The 20,292-nt window shown below is 39.1% G+C and overlaps 2 protein-coding genes and 1 pseudogene across 3 annotated transcripts in view; 1 reads left to right on the top strand and 2 right to left on the bottom strand.

The window, feature by feature from the left end:
* GAREM1 (GRB2 associated regulator of MAPK1 subtype 1) overlaps positions 1–20,292 on the bottom strand; it is a 319,538-nt gene that overhangs the window by 42,669 nt on the left and 256,577 nt on the right. The gene's annotated exons all lie outside the window — the stretch shown is intronic.
* Positions 7,230–20,292, top strand: part of MEP1B (meprin A subunit beta) — a 28,636-nt gene continuing 15,573 nt past the window's right edge. Inside the window, exons 1-5 of the mRNA XM_005586952.4 lie at positions 7,230–7,292; positions 8,976–8,994; positions 9,807–9,851; positions 9,935–9,978; positions 12,577–12,655. Of these exons, the coding sequence (XP_005587009.3) occupies positions 7,230–7,292; positions 8,976–8,994; positions 9,807–9,851; positions 9,935–9,978; positions 12,577–12,655 (250 nt within the window). The remainder of the gene's footprint in view (positions 7,293–8,975; positions 8,995–9,806; positions 9,852–9,934; positions 9,979–12,576; positions 12,656–20,292) is intronic.
* LOC135968303 (clustered mitochondria protein homolog pseudogene) lies at positions 13,184–19,729 on the bottom strand (annotated as a pseudogene).

The following is a 20,292-nucleotide window of genomic DNA, read 5'->3' as shown; positions in this document are numbered from 1 at the left end:
GACATGGACATATATATGTGCATATATAATCAAATACATTGCTATACTATTTTTGATCAAACTGTTATCTGTTAGATCAATTAAGAATATGTATAATAAAAGGTGTTCTCTTACTTTCATTTATCCCTTCTCCCATGCTGTTCCTTTCTTGATATAGATCTAAGTTTCTGATCTATATCATTTTCTTCCTCTCTAAATAACTTCTTTTAACATTTCTTGCAAGGCAGGTTTAGTGGCAAAAAATTTCACCAAGTTTTGTTTGTTCAAGAAAGACTTTATTTCTCCTTCACTTTTGAATGATAATTTCCCGAGGTAAAGAATTCTTGGGTAATTTTTTTTCCTCTCTGAACACTTTAAACATTTCTTCACTCTCTTTCTGCTTGCATAATTTCTGAGAATTCTAATGTAATTCTTATCTTTGTTTCTATATAGGTAAGATGTTCTTTTTCCTCTGTCTTCTTTCAGGATCTTTTTTTCATTATCTTTGATTTTCTGTTGTTTGAAAATGGTAAGTTTGGGTGTAGATTTTTGGCATTTATTCTGCTTGGTATTCTCTGAGCTTCCTGGATCTGTGTTAAGGTGTTGGACACTAACTTGGGGGAAATTCTGAGTCACTGATTCACATATTTCTTCTGTTCATTTCTCTTTTTCTTCTCCTCTGGTATTCTCATTATGTGTACATTACATCTTTTGTAACTGGCCCACAGTTCTTGGATATTCTGTTTTGGATTTTTCCCCTCAGTCTTTTTTTTCTCTCTGTTTTTCAGTTTTGGAGGTTTCTATTGAGATTCCTCTAGTTGTGAGATTGCTTTCAGCTGTATCCAGTCTACTAATAAATCTATCAAAGGCATTCTTCATTTCTATTACAGTGTTTTTTATTTCTTGCATTTCTTTTTGGTTCTTAGAATTTCCATCTCTCTGCTTATATTACCCATGTCCCCTTGCATGCTGTCTACTTTATTTGTTAGAGCCCTTAGCATATTAATCATCGTTGTTTTAAATTTCTGGTCTGATAATTCCAACATATCTGCCATATCTGAGTCTTGTTCCATTGCTTGCTCTGTCTTTTCAAACTGTGTTTCTGCTTTTTAGTATGCCTTGCATTTTTTTCTTGATAGCTGGACATAGTGTACCAGGTAAAAGGAATTGCCGTAACTAGATCTTTATTGATGTGTTGGTAAGGTGTGGGGGGAGGGGAAGCATTCTATACTCTTATGATTAGATCTCAGTGTTTTAGTAAGCCTGTGCCTCTGGACTCCACATGTGCTTCTCAGACCTCTCCACCTCACCCCCATAGGTGGGGCAGGATGGCTAGAGTGGACTGGAGTTGGGTAGTTCCTCCACATGGCAGGGTAGAATCAGATGGAATTGGGTGTTTTCCTTCCCTCGGGTGAGTTAGGCTCTGGTAAAACCCCAGCAGGTGAGGCTGTGGTTAACTACTTTCTCCTTGTTAAGAAGAACATAGTGCTTTTGTGGTTTTCAGAATAGTTTCTTTCAGCTGCTCTTGATGTAATCATGAGGGAATTTTTCTCTGATGTTCACTGTGAAGGCTTGATGAGGCTTCTGGAGGTAAAACTTGGAAAAGCATGCCCTCCACCCCTTCCCCATGACAGATCCCCCTGGAGTTTTTATCACTCAGATTTTTCCACATTGACCCTCCAGGAACTTGTCAGTTACAGTTCAGGTTTCCTTAACCCAGTGATGGTTCCTTACGGCAGATTCTGCCCTGTTGTGATTCTTTGTATTCACCTGTTGGTCTTTCCCACTTTAGCACCAGCAGTTTCTCCTCTAACCTAACTTCTTTTATAAATCTAAGAAGAATTGGTGATTTTTCAGTTTGTTCATATTTTCACTTCTTGTTAGGGCAGAGTGGTGACTTCTCACAAGCCAGACTGGAAACTGGAAATCCCATGAATGGCTTTTAAAATCATGTTAGTGTTGGGTACACACAATCCCATCCTTGGGAAACACAAGAAAAGAAGCAAAAAAAAGTAACTGTGATGGTTAATTTTATGTGTCAACTAGGTTAGGGTATGCTACCCAGATGTTTGGTCAAACACCAGTCTAAACATAATTGCAAAGGTATTTTTTTCTAATGATGAAATTAACATATAGATTACTCCATCCAGATATGGGTGGGGATCATCCAATCAGTTGAAAGCCTTAAGAGAGAAAAGAGTTTCCTTTTCTTCCTCTAGGTCTTTAGAGGAAGAAGAAGCACACTGCCATGGTACTCTAGCTGCAACATCAACTCCTGCCTGGGTCTTTAGCCTGCTGGCCTACCCTGCAGATTTTGGACTTGCCAGCCTCCAAAATCATTTGAGCCAATCCAATCTATCTATATACACACCCTATTGGTTCTGTTCCTTTGGTAAACCTTGACTAATATAGTAACATACTATAATTTTGAAAAATGGGGTAAAAGATGGTAATTTGGGGGAGGGACTTGGAAGATCTGTGTGAAATATGTGATTTAGTCTGTCAAATACTGGGCAATACAGATGTCTTGGGAAGATGTCTTATGAGCCCTTCCACCCCTTCGTTGGCCAGACTCCAATTGAATTTGTGCTCTCATAGAAGACTCCAATTGAAATTGTGCTCTCTTCCCAGGGACTTCTATAATTACTCTATCTTCATTTTTTTCTTTTTCCTAAATCCATTTAATTTAATTGAAATTCAAATATATATATAACTTTCTAATATGTTAGGGAAATGTTTGTAAGATTTCATAAAGAGCTAGTATTGGGAAGCATGACATAACTTACAAAAACTTTTTAAGAATCACATTCCTAAGAGAAGTATGCTTTCCTGATGGTGCCAGGGGATCTCAGAGCAGTATATAAATCCTATCATCTCAGCATTGGGTTTCCTGTTGATTATATTGCCTGGGGAGAAATGAACACCAGAGGTGGACCAATGACCAAAGGCAGAGACAGGTTTCTGGGATCAGATTCCTAATGCCATGATGAAGCTTGGAAAGGCTTCCTACAGGCAGAATACAAGTGATGGAAGCTGGAGGTATGTTAGACCAGCCAAGTGTAGCTTCTGCAGTAGAGCTTCATTGACAACCTCAGAAAAGAACACACTGTAAAAGATATCTATTTATTGTTGGGAAAATACATTTTTTGGAAATTGGATTTCAGCCATGCCTCAATGACTTCCATGAGATTCCTAGTGAGGCTCTGCCCATGTCCTGTAATTAGGGTTCAAAACAGACTCCAACATCGTAAGAATGATCGCTTCCTGTTCTTCCTGCTTCCACTTTTCCCAACTTCAAATATGAACAGCCTTTATCAACACAGAGAATTCACTCAGGTGTTTCAGTTACAAATCTTAGCTCACAAGCTCCCAGAAACAACTGTGCTTAATAAATGTCTTTCTTTTTCTTTTTTCTTTTCTTTTCTTTTCTTTTTCTTTTTTTTTTTTTGAGACAGAGTTTCACTCTTTTTACCCAGTCTGGAATACAATGGCATGATCTCAGCTCACTGCAACCTCCGCTTTCTGGGTTCAAGCAATTCTCCTGTCTCAGCCTCCTGAGTAGCTGGTATTACAGGTGCCAACCACCACTCCCAGCTAATTTTTGTATTTTTAGTAGAGATGGGGTTTCATCATGTTGGCCAGGCTGGTCTTGAACTCCTGACCTCAGGTGATCTGCCCCACCTTGGCCTCCCAAAGTGCTGGGATTACAGACTTGAGCCATTGTAACCGGCCTGTCTTTATTTTTCTATAATCATACTCTTTTCTTTCGATTTTAAACTTTTTATTGATATATAATTGTTTATATTTTGGGGGTACATATGATGATCTGATACCTGTATACAATGTATAATCATCAAATTAGGGTGATTAGGGTATCCATCAACCCAAACATTTATCTTTTCTTTGTGTTGGGAACATTTCAAGTAATCTTTTCTTGCTATTTAAAAATATATAATAAATTGTTAGCTATAATTTACCTACTATACTATCAAATACTAAAATATTTCTTTTATCTAACTGTATTTTGTACCCCTTAACCAACTTCTTTTTGTCTCCTCCTCCTCCCTTTCCTTCCCTTCCTAGCCTCTGGTAACTACCAATCTATTTTCTACCTCCATGAGATAAATATTTTTTTTAGCTCCCAGATACGAATAAGAACATTTGATATTTGTCTTTCTGTGCCTGGATTATTTCACTTTTAATGACCTCCAGTTCCATTCATGTTGCTGAAAATGACAGATTTCTTTTTTATGACTGACTAATATTCCATTGTGTATATAGACCACATTTTCTTTATCCATTTGTATGTTGACAAATACTTAGGTCGATTCTATATCTTGGGTATTACAAATAGTGCTGCAATAAACACGGGAGTGCAGATATCTCTTCAATTTACTGATTTCCCTTCTTTTGGAAGGGAATATCCTCAGCAATGGGATTGCTGGATCATATGGGAGTTCTGTTTTTAGTTGTTTGAGGAACCTCTACACTGTTTGCCATAATAGCTCTACTGCTTTACATTTTCACAGTGTATAAGTCTTCCTGTTTCTCCACTACTTTTCCAGAATTTGTTATCTTTTGTTCTTTTTGATAATAGCCATTCTAACTCAGGTAAGATGATATCTCATTGTGGTTTTGATTTGCATTTCCCTGATGATTAGTGGTGTTGAGCATTTCTTCATAGAGCTATTGGCAATTTGTATGTCTTTGTTGAGAAATGTCTGTTCAGGTCTTTTGGCCATTTTAAAATCAGATGATTTGCATTTTTGGTATTGAGTTGTTTTAGTACTTTATATATCCTAGTTACTAATCCCTTGTCAGAAGGATAGTTTGCAAACATTTTCACCCATTCTGTGAGTTGTTTCCTCACTTTGTTGAATGTTTCCTTTGCTGTGCAGAAGCTTTGTAGCTTGATGTAATCCCATTTGTCAGTTTTTGCTTTGGTTGCCTGTGTCTTTGAGGTCTTATCTCCCAAAAATCTTCCTACAATGTTTACCTTGAGTAGTTTTATAGTTTAATTTAAATCTTTGTTTGTTTGTTTGTTTGGAGACAGAGTCTCGCTCTGCCACCCAGGCTGGAATGCAGTGGTGCAATCTCGGCTCATTACAACCTCTCCCTCCTGGATTCAAGCAATTCTCCAGCCTCAGCCTCCAGAGCAGCTGGTATTAAAGGTGTGTGCCACCACGCCTGGCTTAGTTTTGTATTTTTAGTAGAGATAGGGTTTCACCATGTTGGCCAGGCTAGTCTTGAACTCCTGACCTTGTGATTCGCTCACCTAGACCTCCCAAAGTGCTGGAATTACAGGCGTGAGCCACCATGCATGACCACATTTAAATCTTTAATCCATTTTGGGTTGATTTTTGTATATGATGGAAGACAGAGATCTAGTTTTATTCTTCCATATGTGGATATCCAGTTTCTCAGCACCATTTATTAAAGAGACTGTCCTTTCCCCAATGTAAGTTCTTGGCATCTGGTTTCTCTGGCTTCTTTAGTCTGTTCCATTGGTCTGTAATAATAATTGATATTTTAGGCTCCCATTCACACAGGTGTCAAAAATTTAATTGCGACCAATTCAGGACTCACATTTACCTTTAGGCTTCATTAATAGTCCTAATACATTGGGAAGGTCCCTTATGATCCCTGATGTCATCTATCCTCACAGGCATCCTCTAAAATATCAGTCCCTCTGTCTGGTCCTTATTTGTGATTCTATGCAGTCTGCTATGGTGACATCCTTATTCCTATCCACATGGCCCTTCAGGCATGGCAGCTTTTTCTGATACTTCTGTGCTTCCCTTGGCCTCAGGAGTTATTCTCCTCTTCCCAAGATGTGCCTTCTTCTGTAGAGTCCCTTTGCTTCCTTGTAGCTCTAGCCAAGAAGCAGGCCCATTTGATTTTGGATCCTACAATATATCTGGGGGATCTCAGGGATCAAGTGAAGAACTGACTATAACTACAGTTTTCAATTTTCCCTTTTAATTCTCATCCTACCCTCATAGGGTGGGAAGGGCTGGCTTGTACTCAAGAGCAACCTCTCAAACCTCTTGTCTATGCTACATGTCTCTTGATAGTCTTCTTATTAGCACAAAATGGGGTGAAGGCTAAGCTGGAGAGGGGAAGGGGAAACTAGAAAAATATTATTACTATTATTATTATTATTATTTTCAGATGGCGTGTCATTTTATCACCCAGGTTGGAATGCAGTGGTGCGATCTCAGCTCACTGCAACCTCCGCCTCCCAGGTTCAAGTGATTCTCCTGCCTCAGCCTCCTGACTAGCTGGGATTACAGACATGTACCACCACACCTGGCTAATTTTTGTATTTTTAGTAGAGATGGGGTTTCACTGTGTTGGCTAGGTTGGTCTCGAACTCCTGACCTCAGGTGATCCACCCACCTTGACCTCCCAAAGTGCTGGGCTTACACGTGTGAGCCACCATGGCCAAAATGAGTATTTGAAAAATATTATCCTGCATCATAAGTAACTTGAATAACTGCATCATAAGTAAGTTGAAGCCATGGGAACTGAGAGAGCAGGTTGTTTCTAAAGAGAAATTATCCCAAGAAAAGAAGCAAAAAGTGAGAAAGAATTAACAGATGAATGGGAACATTATTTTATTAGAAAATCAGTGACCATTCCTACCTTTATGACCCATGTCCCACCAGTGTTTGCTTGATGGGAATTTTTAGGGATGAGGTACATTGCTGTCTTACTACTTTATATCTGAATAACGGGTGTGCCTGATTTCTAGCACGTTAATGGATTTTATAACTCAATAAATTATAGGCAGTCAATAAATTTTTATTAAATGAGTGAATGATAAAAAGCAGTGGACGTAACTGGAACTATTAAAGCGGCATGGGGCTATATGAGCAGAAGGAGTTTCATAAGATCAAGATTAAAAATTCATTTGATATATATACTTTTTGCTCAAGTGGTGTTTACGAGTCTTGGGGACCAGTACATACATATTAGAGAATGTATTCATTAAGACGTCTCAGCCAGGCACTAAACTGTTGACACAGGAAAAAAAAAAAAAAAAAAAAAAAACCCAATGAAACAACTCTGCAGAGCGGGGTTAAAAATACTGGACTTTCATCCCTCGACTGGAGGTATTACTATAGCGTCAAGCTGACCTGCAATATGGATCACTGAGATCAAAGGCTATAAATTATAATGTTTGCCTTTAAAAAAGTAAATTCAACCCTGAATGTCATAGTTAGCTACTTTCAACTGGAAGCTACAACATGGATTTATGGAATCTGTCTTGGTTTCTGTTCTTGGATGCTCTTCTCATGATTTCTGGCTTGGTAAGTAAACAATATATAGAAAACAATTTAAAAATTTTGGGACAGTTGATACTGATTGTCAAAAAACAACTGTTTGTTAATTTTTTGTTCTTTACACATCTTGAAATGTTGATCTCAAATGAGTGTTTCTTCTTGGAGAGTAGAGGTGTGCAGGGTGTAGGAGGTGACAAATAGCCACACCAGAGTAGAGATGTTGACATAAAGTTATGTTTTCCTTTTAGTTTCATCATTGTGTAACAAGTTTTCTTTTGATGAGATTGTAAATGTGAATTTTGAAAATCATTCCATTTTTACTGGTGAATGAAATGCAGATTGCTCCACAGTTAACTTGAGACATAAATGAGTGTCACAGGCATCGTCAGTGCTTACAAAGTTTTGTAACATGGTATTTCTCTTCTGCTTCTTCATCAATTCAGACTAATCCTTCTACAATTTGGACTAATCTTTTCTATCAGGTAGTTTGTATCATAAACCAACTCCAGGTTTTAAATGAGGTTTCAAATGGCTGGTGGAAAACCTTCAGTTGTTATTTTAAAATAACAATTATTATATTGGGGTGATATTCAATAAATAGGAACTAGAGCATTGCAAACAAAAGATATTGATGAATACATATTAAACTGTAATTAGGAATAAATCCTTGATAATTTTATTCTGTAGGTGCCCTGGCATTCCTCTGGGAGTGTATGCCTGTGTGTGGTTATAGTGTGAAACATGCAAAGCACTTGTTAATGTCAAAAATGATGGTAACCTTCCATCCAGTTCATTCCCACATTTTATTAAACACTCCAAATGATTCTAATATTTAGATATGTAAGCTGTATTTGAATAAAATTGTACTTTACACTTTTGTGACAATTTATTACAGCTCACAATGTGCTTTCTTTCACATTATATACTGTAACCCTCACAATACCCAGGCAAAGCAGGTACTGACCATATTTTATAGATAGTTTAAGTACTTGGAAGGTGAACTGAATTACCCTTAGTTAGAAGAACCAGTAACATAACCCAGACAGTCCTATGAGCTTTTTTATTTAATTACACTAAGACATTTCTCAGGTTTACTTAGTTTTTTTTTTTCTTTGGACATGCAGTCTGAGTTTCATTGACCATTTGTGGAGAATCTATTTTCAGGGAAAAAATTAATCACAAAAGGTCCCCTTTTTTCCTTAAATATTTGTATTGTCTTTGAAGGCAGAATTATTCTGGGAGAAACATGAACGTAAAATAACTTGATAAATGAGTCATGAATAAAATTTCTTTTTAAAGAATTGTTATAAATTACAATATTATTTCAACATTGAGAATATAAATTATTAGCTTTTTCAAACATTGCTCCATGAATGCTTTAGAAAATCATGTGTAAAGTGAGCACTTATTTGAGAGCTGGAGTCTTACGTTCTGCCTTTTTTCCCCCCATTTTTTGAAGTTGGTTTCTTGTTTCCTTCACCTTCAAATTGATTTAACAGGCAGTTTCATTTTCTATACGAAATGAGAAGATCCTTTGGTCAAAAAGTCATCTTAGACTTCAATTTAGCCATCCTAAATACATGTCAGGAAATAATCCATAATATTAATGACAAAACAAACAAACAACAAATGGTTAGATATAAACTGAATCCAAGAAGACCATTCATGGGCATTATAATAATATATTTTGTTTATGTGTTTATTTCCCAGTCAACTCCAGAAAACTTTGGTGAGTCTATTTTGAGTTTTGCTCTAGGCTATAGAGAACCTAGGACGTATTTAATGCTAAATATCATACATAATTACATATGCATAATTGATGCATAATTGCATTGAACTTTGATCTAACACTGGATTCTTTTGATTTATGGAGCGACATTTTATTGTCCATGTTCCAAGGTTCATATGCCCAGCAGAGAAATAGATGGTGGTATAGGAAAGGCCAAGCACAGTGACTGACACATAGACATCCCATAAAGGCTTGCTGTTATTGTTTTTTTGTGTCAAATCAGATGGACCTATTAATAACAGTCTACTCAGTATTCACTTGCATACTCAGAGATTTGGCCATATTATATACACCTTTGCAACTTAAAATAATAATTCAAGTTTAACTTAAGAATTTTGCTTGAAAGTTCCAAGGTATACTACTAGCAAGTGATATACATGTATGAGTAGATTGGGCTAGTTTGACCAAATTTAATCATTTGTTTCCTATTTAATCTAGTCTTCTAGTCTTTCAAATTAAGCTTAATAACATATGGAGTGACCAATTTCTTATTCCTGAAGTCATTTGACATTCAAGGAAAGTCGATAGGACAGAATACATACATAAAAGCTCTTTGGAGCCCAACCTGGCACATAGGAGATTCTTAATCAATCACTCAATCAATCAATTAATCAATGTATGTTGAGTCTGAATCTAGTAGTAACTTACTTGAGGCCAAAAGAAACTCACTTAGTTCTGATTATATAAATGATAAAGGTTTTCTCCTTTTATAAACATAATGTTCAATTTTGTTGTTGTTGTTTTAATCAAAGACGTAGATGGCGGAATGGACCAGGACATATTCGATATCAATGAAGGTTTGTGGATTTTTTTTACATAATCTTTTAAGTATAGAGTTTGAATCCAATTTGCTAACATGAATTTTTATCTTTACTCTTAGGTTTGGGACTGGATCTTTTTGAGGGTGACATCAGACTTGATAGGGTGAGTTGAAACAGTGTAAGGAAGAATCTTCCATTAACCACTGCAAGCCAAGTTCAGAGTAACTAAGAAAGATTAGACAGCATGAATTTTGTTAAGCCCAACTGTCTCTAAGGGTGTAGAATCATGGCGACACATTTACTCAATAAATATGTTATACTCAAAGAAATGCATATAATTGTGTCTTCATCTTTCATTACTCAGATTTCTGTGTGGTTCAAGCCACCATAACTCATTACATATGTCTTAGTCTTATTGATTTGACTGATTTTCATCATTGGAGTAATATGACATTTTCATTTTAAAATAGGACCTCACAGATTCAATCTGGTGGAAGCAAAATTAAACTGAATTTGTAAACATCTTCAATGAATCAGGCTTTTTACCACACACACAAAAAAATAGATTTTGTGACTTCTACCCTGGCCTTAGCTAAAAATTGCCAAGTTAAGACCCTCCCAAACCTATTCATAAAGAGTGCTGATTCTCATCTAAGTCATCATGCCACACAGATAAACACAGGTACCTTGCATGTAGATTAGGGGGACTAAAAAGTTCATTATCATAAAAGCACTATTTTTTTCAGTGTTCTCTCACAGAATGGAAATAAGCACTAGTTTTCAAAAGAAAAGATATAGTTTATTGTCCACTAGATTGAAAAATATTAAGAAACTTACTACTTACTATCCCTTTTGGTGATGATAGAGAGAAACCAGTATGCTTGTTTAGGAATGTGTTTATAACATGTTATTATACTGGAGAGTACATAAGCTTGAAAAAAAGAAAGAAGATTTGATTTGATAAGAGCTATCATAATTTAAAATATGTACACCATATGGCCTAGAAATTATCCAGTAGATCTTTTCGTGTAAAATTCTGCTCTTCCTTCCAACACAGTCCTGAGTCAGTCCCTTACTTCCTATGTCATAAGCATCAACATCCCTTACAGTCCTCCCACCCTCAGGAAACAGAGCTGCAGTGTCCCAGGCTTAGTCCTGAGCCTACTCTTCTATCTGTACTCTCTCTTGATCTCACCTTGGTCCAGGGATTTAAATGTCATCTCCATGCCAATTAATCCAAAGGCATATCTCTGGTCCTTTCCTTTCCCTGAGCTCCAGACTGGTCTATCCAAGTGCTAATTTGCCAGCTCCACTTGAATGTCTACAAGACATCTCAGACCTAAGGTGTCCTCTGATCATGTGAACCCTGACCTTCCCCCCAAACTGTTCTTCCCCACTCTCCTCTCTTCATAAAGTCATCCTCACAACCTGACTCTACTCAACTGAACACATAAAAACTTCAAGAGTCACCTTTGCTTCTCTTCTCTCCTTCACTCCCCATCCAGCCCATCAGCAAGTTCTGTCATTTCTAGCTCTAACACGCACTGCAAGTTGTCTACTTTTCTCCAGCACTCTAATTCAGGCCCCATCATCTCTTGCCTGGCTTTTTCCATTAGCCTCCTAATTTATCTTTCTATTTCAGATATGGTTCCCCCATAATCTTTTCTACCCTGTTACTTGTCCTTATCTCTCACGCAAAGTCATTTTTCAAACAGGCAGTGACTTCATTTCACCTCCTGGCTTGAAACCCTTCCATAGTTACCTATGGGTTTAGAATCATCTCCGGATTTAGCCCTAGCCTTCTAAGCCCAGCATGACTTAGCTCCTGCTTCTCTCCTCCCCTCTCCCTTCCCCTCTCCTCTCTTTTCCTCTCCTCCTATCTCATCCATGTTTTCTCTTCACTCATTAGGCTACTGGTCTCAACACATATTCAAAACATACCAGGCATATTCCCACCTCAGAAGCAGAATAACTAATGTTCCCTCTGCCTGAAACCACCTTCCCAGGACCCCTTTCAACCCTGGTTCTTCTTGCGATCCTATTTCCCCTTAAATGTCATCCCTTCAGAGAGGCCTGTCCTGATCACTCCATCTCATGTACTCCCTCATCCCTCTGCCCTTGTTCACATCTGTCTTTCTAATTTCCTCCCTGTTGGTTCATCCTGCTTAAACATATATATTTTTTCATACTGTTTCTCTCCTCCACTAGATATAAGCTCCATGAAGCCAGGGACCTTTATTGCCAAGGACTCTCTATTCTCTAGGACAATATTCCATTTGTTGACTCGGTAAATACATTAGTAAAATATTATTCCCATTTTCCATTACACAGTTTAAAATCCTTTAAACATTTTTGAAAACTTTGGCCCAGCTCATGTGTGACTTTTTCTGATATTGTGATATCCAGATTATCAAGGTCTTGCTATCACTGTTTTCTTGCATATTTTTAATCTTTAAGTGTGGGAAACTAACCTATAAATCTACCAATATTTGTAGTTCAGTTTTCCAACAGTTATTTTTTGCATTATTCCTTCTTCAACTATATTAACAAAATTAATGATAGAAATTAGTAATTTCTTCCTAGAAACTTTGTTATATTATGATAAAAGTAGGGCTACAAACACACACACACACACACACACACACAGTTTGTGCGAACTGGGAGAGCTTTAAAATTCATTTATTTCTAGATTAACTACTGATTGTTTCCTAAGTGTTTGCCCTATTCGTTTAACTAGCCCTTTTGCATTTATTTTTGACAGGCACAAATTAGAAATTCCATCATTGGAGAAAACTATAGATGGCCTCATACCATTCCATATGTTCTAGAAGATAGCTTGGGTTAGTATGCGCCTTGGAGTATTCACAACTAATGTATGTTTCTGATAAAATATGATTACAATGTTTCAAAGGGTGGGCTTATGTGGTCTTTAAGGTTTTGTTTGATTTGCTCCTTTGTGTGGCTATGTACATTTACTTTGAAAAAAATAAGCAAAATGAACAATGAACGTAACCTAAATGATTCTGTCTGAAATATTTAGTGTCTTGACCAATACAGCAATGCATTCAACCAACAGTTATGGAGAGCCTACTGTGTTACCCTAGGGACATAACGATTAGGGAGCCAGTCTTTTTTTTGTGGGGGAGGGGCTCTGCCTCATATATTCATTGAACCAGTGCAAAAACATCTTTTGGGGAGCAGGCAGGCCAGGCCAGGGTCCCGGGAGGATACTGGGGGTGCGGTGGGGGTGAAACATGGAAGAAGAGGGCCTTGCTTCCTCTTCCCATGGCAGGTATGCCTCCTTCTCCTGGAGTCTGGATCCCTGGTGAATGGGGCCACTGACTGACTGTCCGTCTGCCTGTCCCTCTCTATCCCTGCAAGTTTGGGGAAGAAGAGTCCTTGGCAGCCCGGGGCTGGGAGCCCAGGTCCTCTGGTGCCTCCACTGACTCGGGCTTCGTGGCTTTGGGCTCCTCGGCCTTATCCCTGTTTCTACTGGCCTCCTGGAGCTGGTGTCACTGTGTCACCTCGGCTTTCAGATTCTCCAAGTCTTTTTGACTGAGAGGAATGAAGAGGATGCCACTGATGCCTCTGAACTGCTCCAAGATGCTGGCCATGCCGGGGGCTGTGAAGTTGAGGGGCGGGATGTTGTTGCTGGAGCCATTGCGGTAGATCTCATTCATGGCGCTCCGCAGGACCACGGCTGGCTGGGTCAGGCATTTGAGGTACTGGGAGCTCTCCTTGGTCTTCTCCTGGTCCTCGCCCAGCTGGGTATTACGGAGGGTGTGCAGCCCTTCCTTCTGGTGCTGCAGAGCCCACCGGAACTCAGCCTTGCTCTCATAGACCCAGGTGATGAGGTGGTGGCCAAGGCCACCTTGAGGGCCTTGGACCCATGGTACTTGGTGCTGACGGCCAGCGCGTTGTCCAGGAAGCGTGGTGACAGGTCGAGCAACCGCCCGATGTTGTCCAGCACGCCACCTCGGGGTGTCTTCCCCAAGCACCAGCAGCGTGAGGTAGCCGGCGCCCCGCAGCAGGCTCAGGGCCGGAGACAGCTGCCTGCTGGTGAAGCAGTGCAGGGCCAGGTGCGTGTTTTCCTGGATGGTGTTGGGGTGCTCGATGCCCGTCACCCGCACGCTCATCAGCACTGCCTCCTGCTGGCTTCTCAGGGCCTCTGCGTACTCGCCCATGATGTAGTGGAGGCGGGCGAGGAGGCGCAGGCAGGCGCAGATCTCCACGTGCACTGCTCCCTACACTTTGCTAAACAGGTGCAGGGCCTGATTGATGGGCTCACAGGGAGCCAGTCTTTATTTTAAAGCAGTGGTTTCCCCTGTGACCAAGTATACATATAACAAAACGCATAAAATAAACAACTAAACACAACTTGAAGAACTGGCATTGTTTTATCAACATTTTATTTTGCCAGGTCAGGAACTTCAACAACAACGTAACATGATAAAAGAGCTCTTATCATCCTCTTTTCATACAATAAATAGTTATTAGTTTAGTATTAAAATGTTAAAAAGTCAGAAGAATCAAATTCAAAACTAAGGGCAGCTTTTCTATAGAAGAAACTTAAATGTGTTGGAAAACTCTAAACATGGTCTTCATTTTATCTATGGACTAGTGACAATGATGTCACTGACCAGCATTAGTGTAGAAATTGCTGTTTGGGGAAAGTTTGAGTAAAAACCCTGCTATAGTTTTTGAATTTTCTTTTTCTTTTTTTTTTTCTTTTTGAGACAGAGTCTTGCTCTGGAATGCAGTGGCACGATCTCAGGCTGGAGTGCAGTGGCACGAGCTCAGGCTGGAGTATAGTGGCACGATCTCAGGCTGGAGTGCAGTGGCACGAGCTCAGGCTGGAGTGCAGTGGCACGAGCTCAGGCTGGAGTGCAGTGGCACGATCTCAGGCTGGAGTACAGTGGCACGATCTCAGGCTGGAGTGCAGTGGCACGAGCTCAGGCTGGAGTACAGTGGCATAATCTCGGCTCACTGTAACTTCTACCTCCCAGGTTTCAGCAATTCTCCTGCTTCAGCTTCCCGAGTAGCTGGGATTACAGGCATGTGCTAGCACACCTGGCTAATTTTTGTATTTTTTAGTTGGGACGGGCTTTCGCCATGTCGGCCAGGCTGGTCTCAAATTCCTGGCCTCAAGTGATTTGCCTGCCTCGGCTTCCCAAAGTGCTGAGATTACAGGTATGAGCCACTGCACCCAGCCTGTTATAGTTTTTTTAATTTTCAACTTTTATTTTAGATTCGGGGGTAAGTGTGCAGGTTTGTTACACAGGTATGTTGCATGATGCTGAGTTTAGGGGTCCAAATGAACCCATGACCCAGGAGTTGAGCATAGCACCCAATAGGTGGCTTCTCCAACCCTTTCTCCCTCCCTTTCCCCTCTTGTAGTCCCCAGTGTCTTTTGTTCTCATCTTTACATCCATGTGTATGTAATATTTAGCTCCCACTTATGGGAAAACATATGGTATTTGAAAACCCTGCTATTTTCCTTAAGGATCATGCATTTCAGTGGAGAGTCACATAAAAGTGAATTATGATAGAATGGAATAAACATGATTAGTGATATGTTCAAAGAGCTATGGGAGCACATTGGAGGGGCATTAAACTCAACCTGGATAGAAAAGCATATGCATTATAAGCAGAGGACACTATATAGCAGGACTGCCACAAAGGTTGTGTAACTTGTACACTATACAACAGACATGACCTCCTGGAGTTGGTGCTGCCATGCCACCTCGGCTTTCAGATTCTGCAAGACTTTTTGACTGAGAGGAATGAATGAAGAATGCCATTAATGATGCAGAGCTGTTTCGAGAGGTTGCTCTCAGGTGGCTGGGCCAGGAAACAAGTGGAGCTGATACCAGGTGTACGTTCTTTCTATTCACCAGGAGGCATTTGTTTCTTTGTGTGAAAGTGCTGTTCACCCGTCTGGACAGCCAGCAACTGCACCCCCTGCTCAGATGTAGTGCCTCTTTCTAATCTGCACACAGGCACCATGTGGGCTAGCGTGGCCTCTGATAACAAGGGAAGGGTGCTTTAGCCAGACGCACCACGATCTGCTAAGGCTTGAAGAAGGGAGAAAACCCTGAGCTGGAATTCAGATTGAGAGTTGGGAGATAGGAAGTTGAGCAGGTAGGCAGAACCCAGGTGGGAAAGGACTTGGGTCTTTCCCGTGTTAAAGAACTTGTTGTGTATACTAATAACATGGAGCCACCAAAAGTATTATTGTGGCAGTGAGATTGTTAAAATTGCAGTTTAAAATAATCACTTGGGTTGAAGTATAGAAGATGTGTCGTTAGTGGGGTAAAAAGAAGGTAGGGAGACCAGTTAGAAGACCAGTGAGGAAATTCAGAGAAAGAATTAAGAGATTCCTAACGAAGACTTTCTCAATGGGGATAGACAAGAGTGGATAAATCTAAAAGCTATTTGGGAGGCATTTGTTAGACTTAGTGATTGACTGTAAGAGGTCAAAAAGAAGGTGGATGTAGGTAATGAGATTCTAGTGCTCAGGATTCAGTCCTGGGTAGCTGAGTGGATGGTAATGTCTTTAACAAGAATGGAGAATTTAACCTTGAGGAGCATGAGACAGAGAAGTGTGGTGGAAATTAGCTTTTGGCATGCAGAATTTGAAATGTATCAGAGTCACTGTGGTGGAGATACTAAATAAAGTGGTGGTATATGACCTGGTCATTCAAGATCGAGAAATATTTGGGAGTTATTAGGATATAAGAGATGGTTGAAGCTGTGAGTATGGATGAGCATTTCACACAGTGCCTTGCATAGAACAGGTGCTCCATAGATAACTGGATTTTATTGATTTATCCTGGAAGGTTGTGTTGAATAAGTAAGAAGATGGTCGAGAATGAAACTCAGTGCCATGTTTTGGAACTGGTATAGAAGGAAGATCTGGTGGAAGTTATTGAGAAGGGGGAATTGGCCAGAAACATAGATGAAAAACTAACAGTAGGGTAGGGAAAGCCAGGGCAGGAGTAGTTAGCAGGGTTGGAAGCCATAAAGAGCAAAGGGAGCATGAGGAGAGAAAGAGGTTCATTGACTTTTGGAATCAGGAACCTGAAAGATTTTGAATATATATGTTTTTTAGTTTAGTCTTTTGATTAAAAAATTTTTAAGTTCTTTTATTTTAATTATCCTTCCTTTCTTCCCTCCCTCCCCCCTTCCTTCCTCCCTCCCTCCCTCCCTCCCTTCCTTCCTTCCCTCCCTCCCTCCTTCCTCTCTGTCTCTCTCTCTCTCTCTCTCTGTTTTTTGAGATGAGTTCTTACTCCATCACCCAGGCTTCAACCTCTGCCTCCCAGGCATAAGTGATCCTTCCACCTCAGCCTCCCAAGTATCTGGGACCACAGATGTATGCCACCATGCCTGGCTAATTTTTTGTATTTTTGGTAGAGATGGGGTTTCATCTGTTGTCCAGGCTGGTCTTGAATTCCTGAACTCAAGCAACCCACCCGCCTCGGCCTCCCAAAGTGTTGGGATTACAGGTGTGAGCCACCACATCCAGCTATATTTCTTTTTTTTTTTTTTTTAATTATTCTCCTAAGTATGTTCCATGAAAGATTAGGGAGCTTTAATTTTATATATCTCTTAGGCTATATATTTTTTTGCCATGTATTTAACCAAAGCCATCTAACCTTATAAGCTTTATTTATTTTTTAAACAACATTATAAACAACATAATGAATGCCTTGAGGACAAGAGCTATTTTTCATCTTGCAAATTGGAGGATTAACATAGTCTCTAGCATGTTATATGTAATAATATTTTTGAAATAAATTGATAAGCATATGTATATATATATAAATAAAAAATGTTAGGTAAAAATTCAGCCTAGATCCTACCATCCAAACTGTGCACATTTTTACATAGTTATAACTATGACGTCTTAAATTTTTTGTTCTAATTTTTCATTTAATGTTATTGCATTTTTTCGTATTGTATAGTCTTTATAATAGAATCAAACTTCAAATTTTTATAGACTAATTTTTTAAATTATGTGATTTTGATTATTTCTTATTTAGAAAACACCTTTGTTTAATATTGTAGAATTCAACTTATTTTCTATGTTCAAATTAAGAAAAGTATCCTTATGTTTCAGAAATGTATACCATCTTCAAATGACTCAGACTAAGAAAATTACTAAGCAAGGCCACTCTTACAGGTAGCAAAAGTAAATGCCCATGAAGGGTTGATTTCTGGAAGACCCTATTACTCAGATTCTAGTAGGTCAACCTGTGAAATTCTACCAGTAGGACTGTAGTCTTTGAGCTTGAACTTCAGATGTTACCTGGCTGGTAGATGCAACTTCCCTGAAAGGAGTAACACTCAAAGCAGCCATTTATACTTTCCAGGGCCTAAGTTATAATTCCTTGCCTTAGCACCAAGGGAGAAAAGGCAGTGGGGGAGGCTGAGGGTAAAGAGTTGGGGATAGAAATGAAGGGGAAGGTGCTAGAAACCTGAAGGGGCTACTAAGGGGAAACAATCCTGAACAGTTGCTTACTGAACTCCTAGGACTGCCAGCAACTTGCCTCATTTTCCGAAGCCTGGGGATTTCTATGATATGGTTCCAAGTGGAGCTTTCTATATCTATAAAGCAAGGTTAACTAAGGCCCTTGGTAAATAAAGGCATATGGAAAATAAAGATCTTATCTTGGTAAAGGGCCTCAGTGTTTATAAAGCTTTCACATGTTACTTTATTAATTCAAGAAACTGTCCTCATTAAGTTTTGATAAATGGCCTAAACTAGTATGCTTTTTAAAGTTCTGTTTAAAACAGTGATATGGTAGTCAGTATTATCATACCTTATTTGAAGGAAATATTACATTTGAAATAACGACCCAAACATGATACTTATAGGACAGAACATTTTGAATGTTACAGTCATACGTAGATACACACACACACACACACACACACACACACACACACACACACACTTTGCATACTATTTCAGGGTGTTCATAGACCTTCCCATCTGAATGTCCTCAGATTAAAAGCCCAGCTGTGAGGCTTTCAATGCATATTATAGCTTCTCAGATTAAGTATGTGGTGACAATTTATTTTGATTGCCTGTGATCCAATGTCCAATGGATCCAATTTGTAATCCTCTATTCATTAAAATGATAAAAACAATACTCAATGATGAAAAAAGATTTTGATGACATAATATTTAGCGAAAAAATAGTTGGTAAAATGCTATGTAGGTGACTTTATTTTTTACAGAAATATTAACATATGTATGTTATATGTGTATTCAAAGGCAAAATGTATGGTAAGGGTGACTGATTATACCTGGATGATAGGATTTTAAATTTCTTTTTATTCATATCAACATTTTAACTTATTTATAATGATAGTGTATTACTTATGTGGTATTGTAAAAGTCTGAACTTAGTGCCTTTTACAACTTATGGATTTTAGGGTCTTCCCTATGTGAATCCTGTTCTTGATCTTCTTAGACCTGCCTCAACAGAGGCATACCAAGTAATCTTCCTTGAATGTCTATGCAATGGTTACTCAAGAAGGGAGAAAGGAAATGAACATTTGACAAATGCTAATTTTACTTGGAACTTCACGTTTACTTTCTCTTATTATCCTCACAATATCCTGCAAAGTTGATTTTATTTCCTCACTTAACTGATAATAACACCAAAGCTCCAAAGGTTGATTGAATTGGCAAAAGTTTTATGTCAAAAGTAAGTGGTGAGGATAGAGAAGAACTTAGGTGTGTCTGGCTCCAAAGTCCAAGCACTTTCCCCTCTGCCATACTGTCTCCTACCTCCTGGCAGGCTCCCATTTTTCACTTCACTAGGACCTGGTCCATATGATGCCTCTCCATGTGCATCTGATACAGCCCCTTCCTCCTGGTCACTCACAAGTTTCTTTTCCTGCATGTTGTTTCTTCCATGCCTCTGCCTTCTTTGAGCTCCATATCCATATCACTCTTATATCCAAAGCATTGGCTCTTACCCCTATTTTGGGCCACGAACTCACTTGCAGACCTCATGAAAGCGCTCTCTAGAAAATGCACTTTGCATATGTAGATGTGCACGCACACACACACACACTGCACGCTTTGCATACTATTTCAGGCTGTTCACAGACTCTCCCATCTCAAGATCCTCAGATTAAAAGCCCAGCTGTGCGGCTTTAAATACATATTATGTCTTCTCAGATGAAGTATGTGATGGTGATTATCTATTTTGATTGCCTGTGATCTAATGGATATGTTCTCTGAGGTAAAGAAATGCATTTTTATTGTTTAGTAATGCACCATTAGTGAGTGCTAGAGAAATATGAGGCCAAATAAGGGATCTGAAGAATAAGCAGATACTGTATATGATATTCAATGGGTACTGAATTCTCATTTTTGTAAAAATAAAAGACTCAACATTCATGAAGAGACTAACTCATGATAAGTAATACATTACAATGGCCTGCTTTCATGGTAGATTTT

This window comes from Macaca fascicularis, chromosome 18, assembly GCF_037993035.2.
Source record: "Macaca fascicularis isolate 582-1 chromosome 18, T2T-MFA8v1.1".
NCBI lineage: Eukaryota > Metazoa > Chordata > Mammalia > Primates > Cercopithecidae > Macaca > Macaca fascicularis.
The sequence above is the reverse complement of the archived record's forward strand: the minus strand, read 5'-3'. Positions and strand labels throughout refer to the sequence as shown.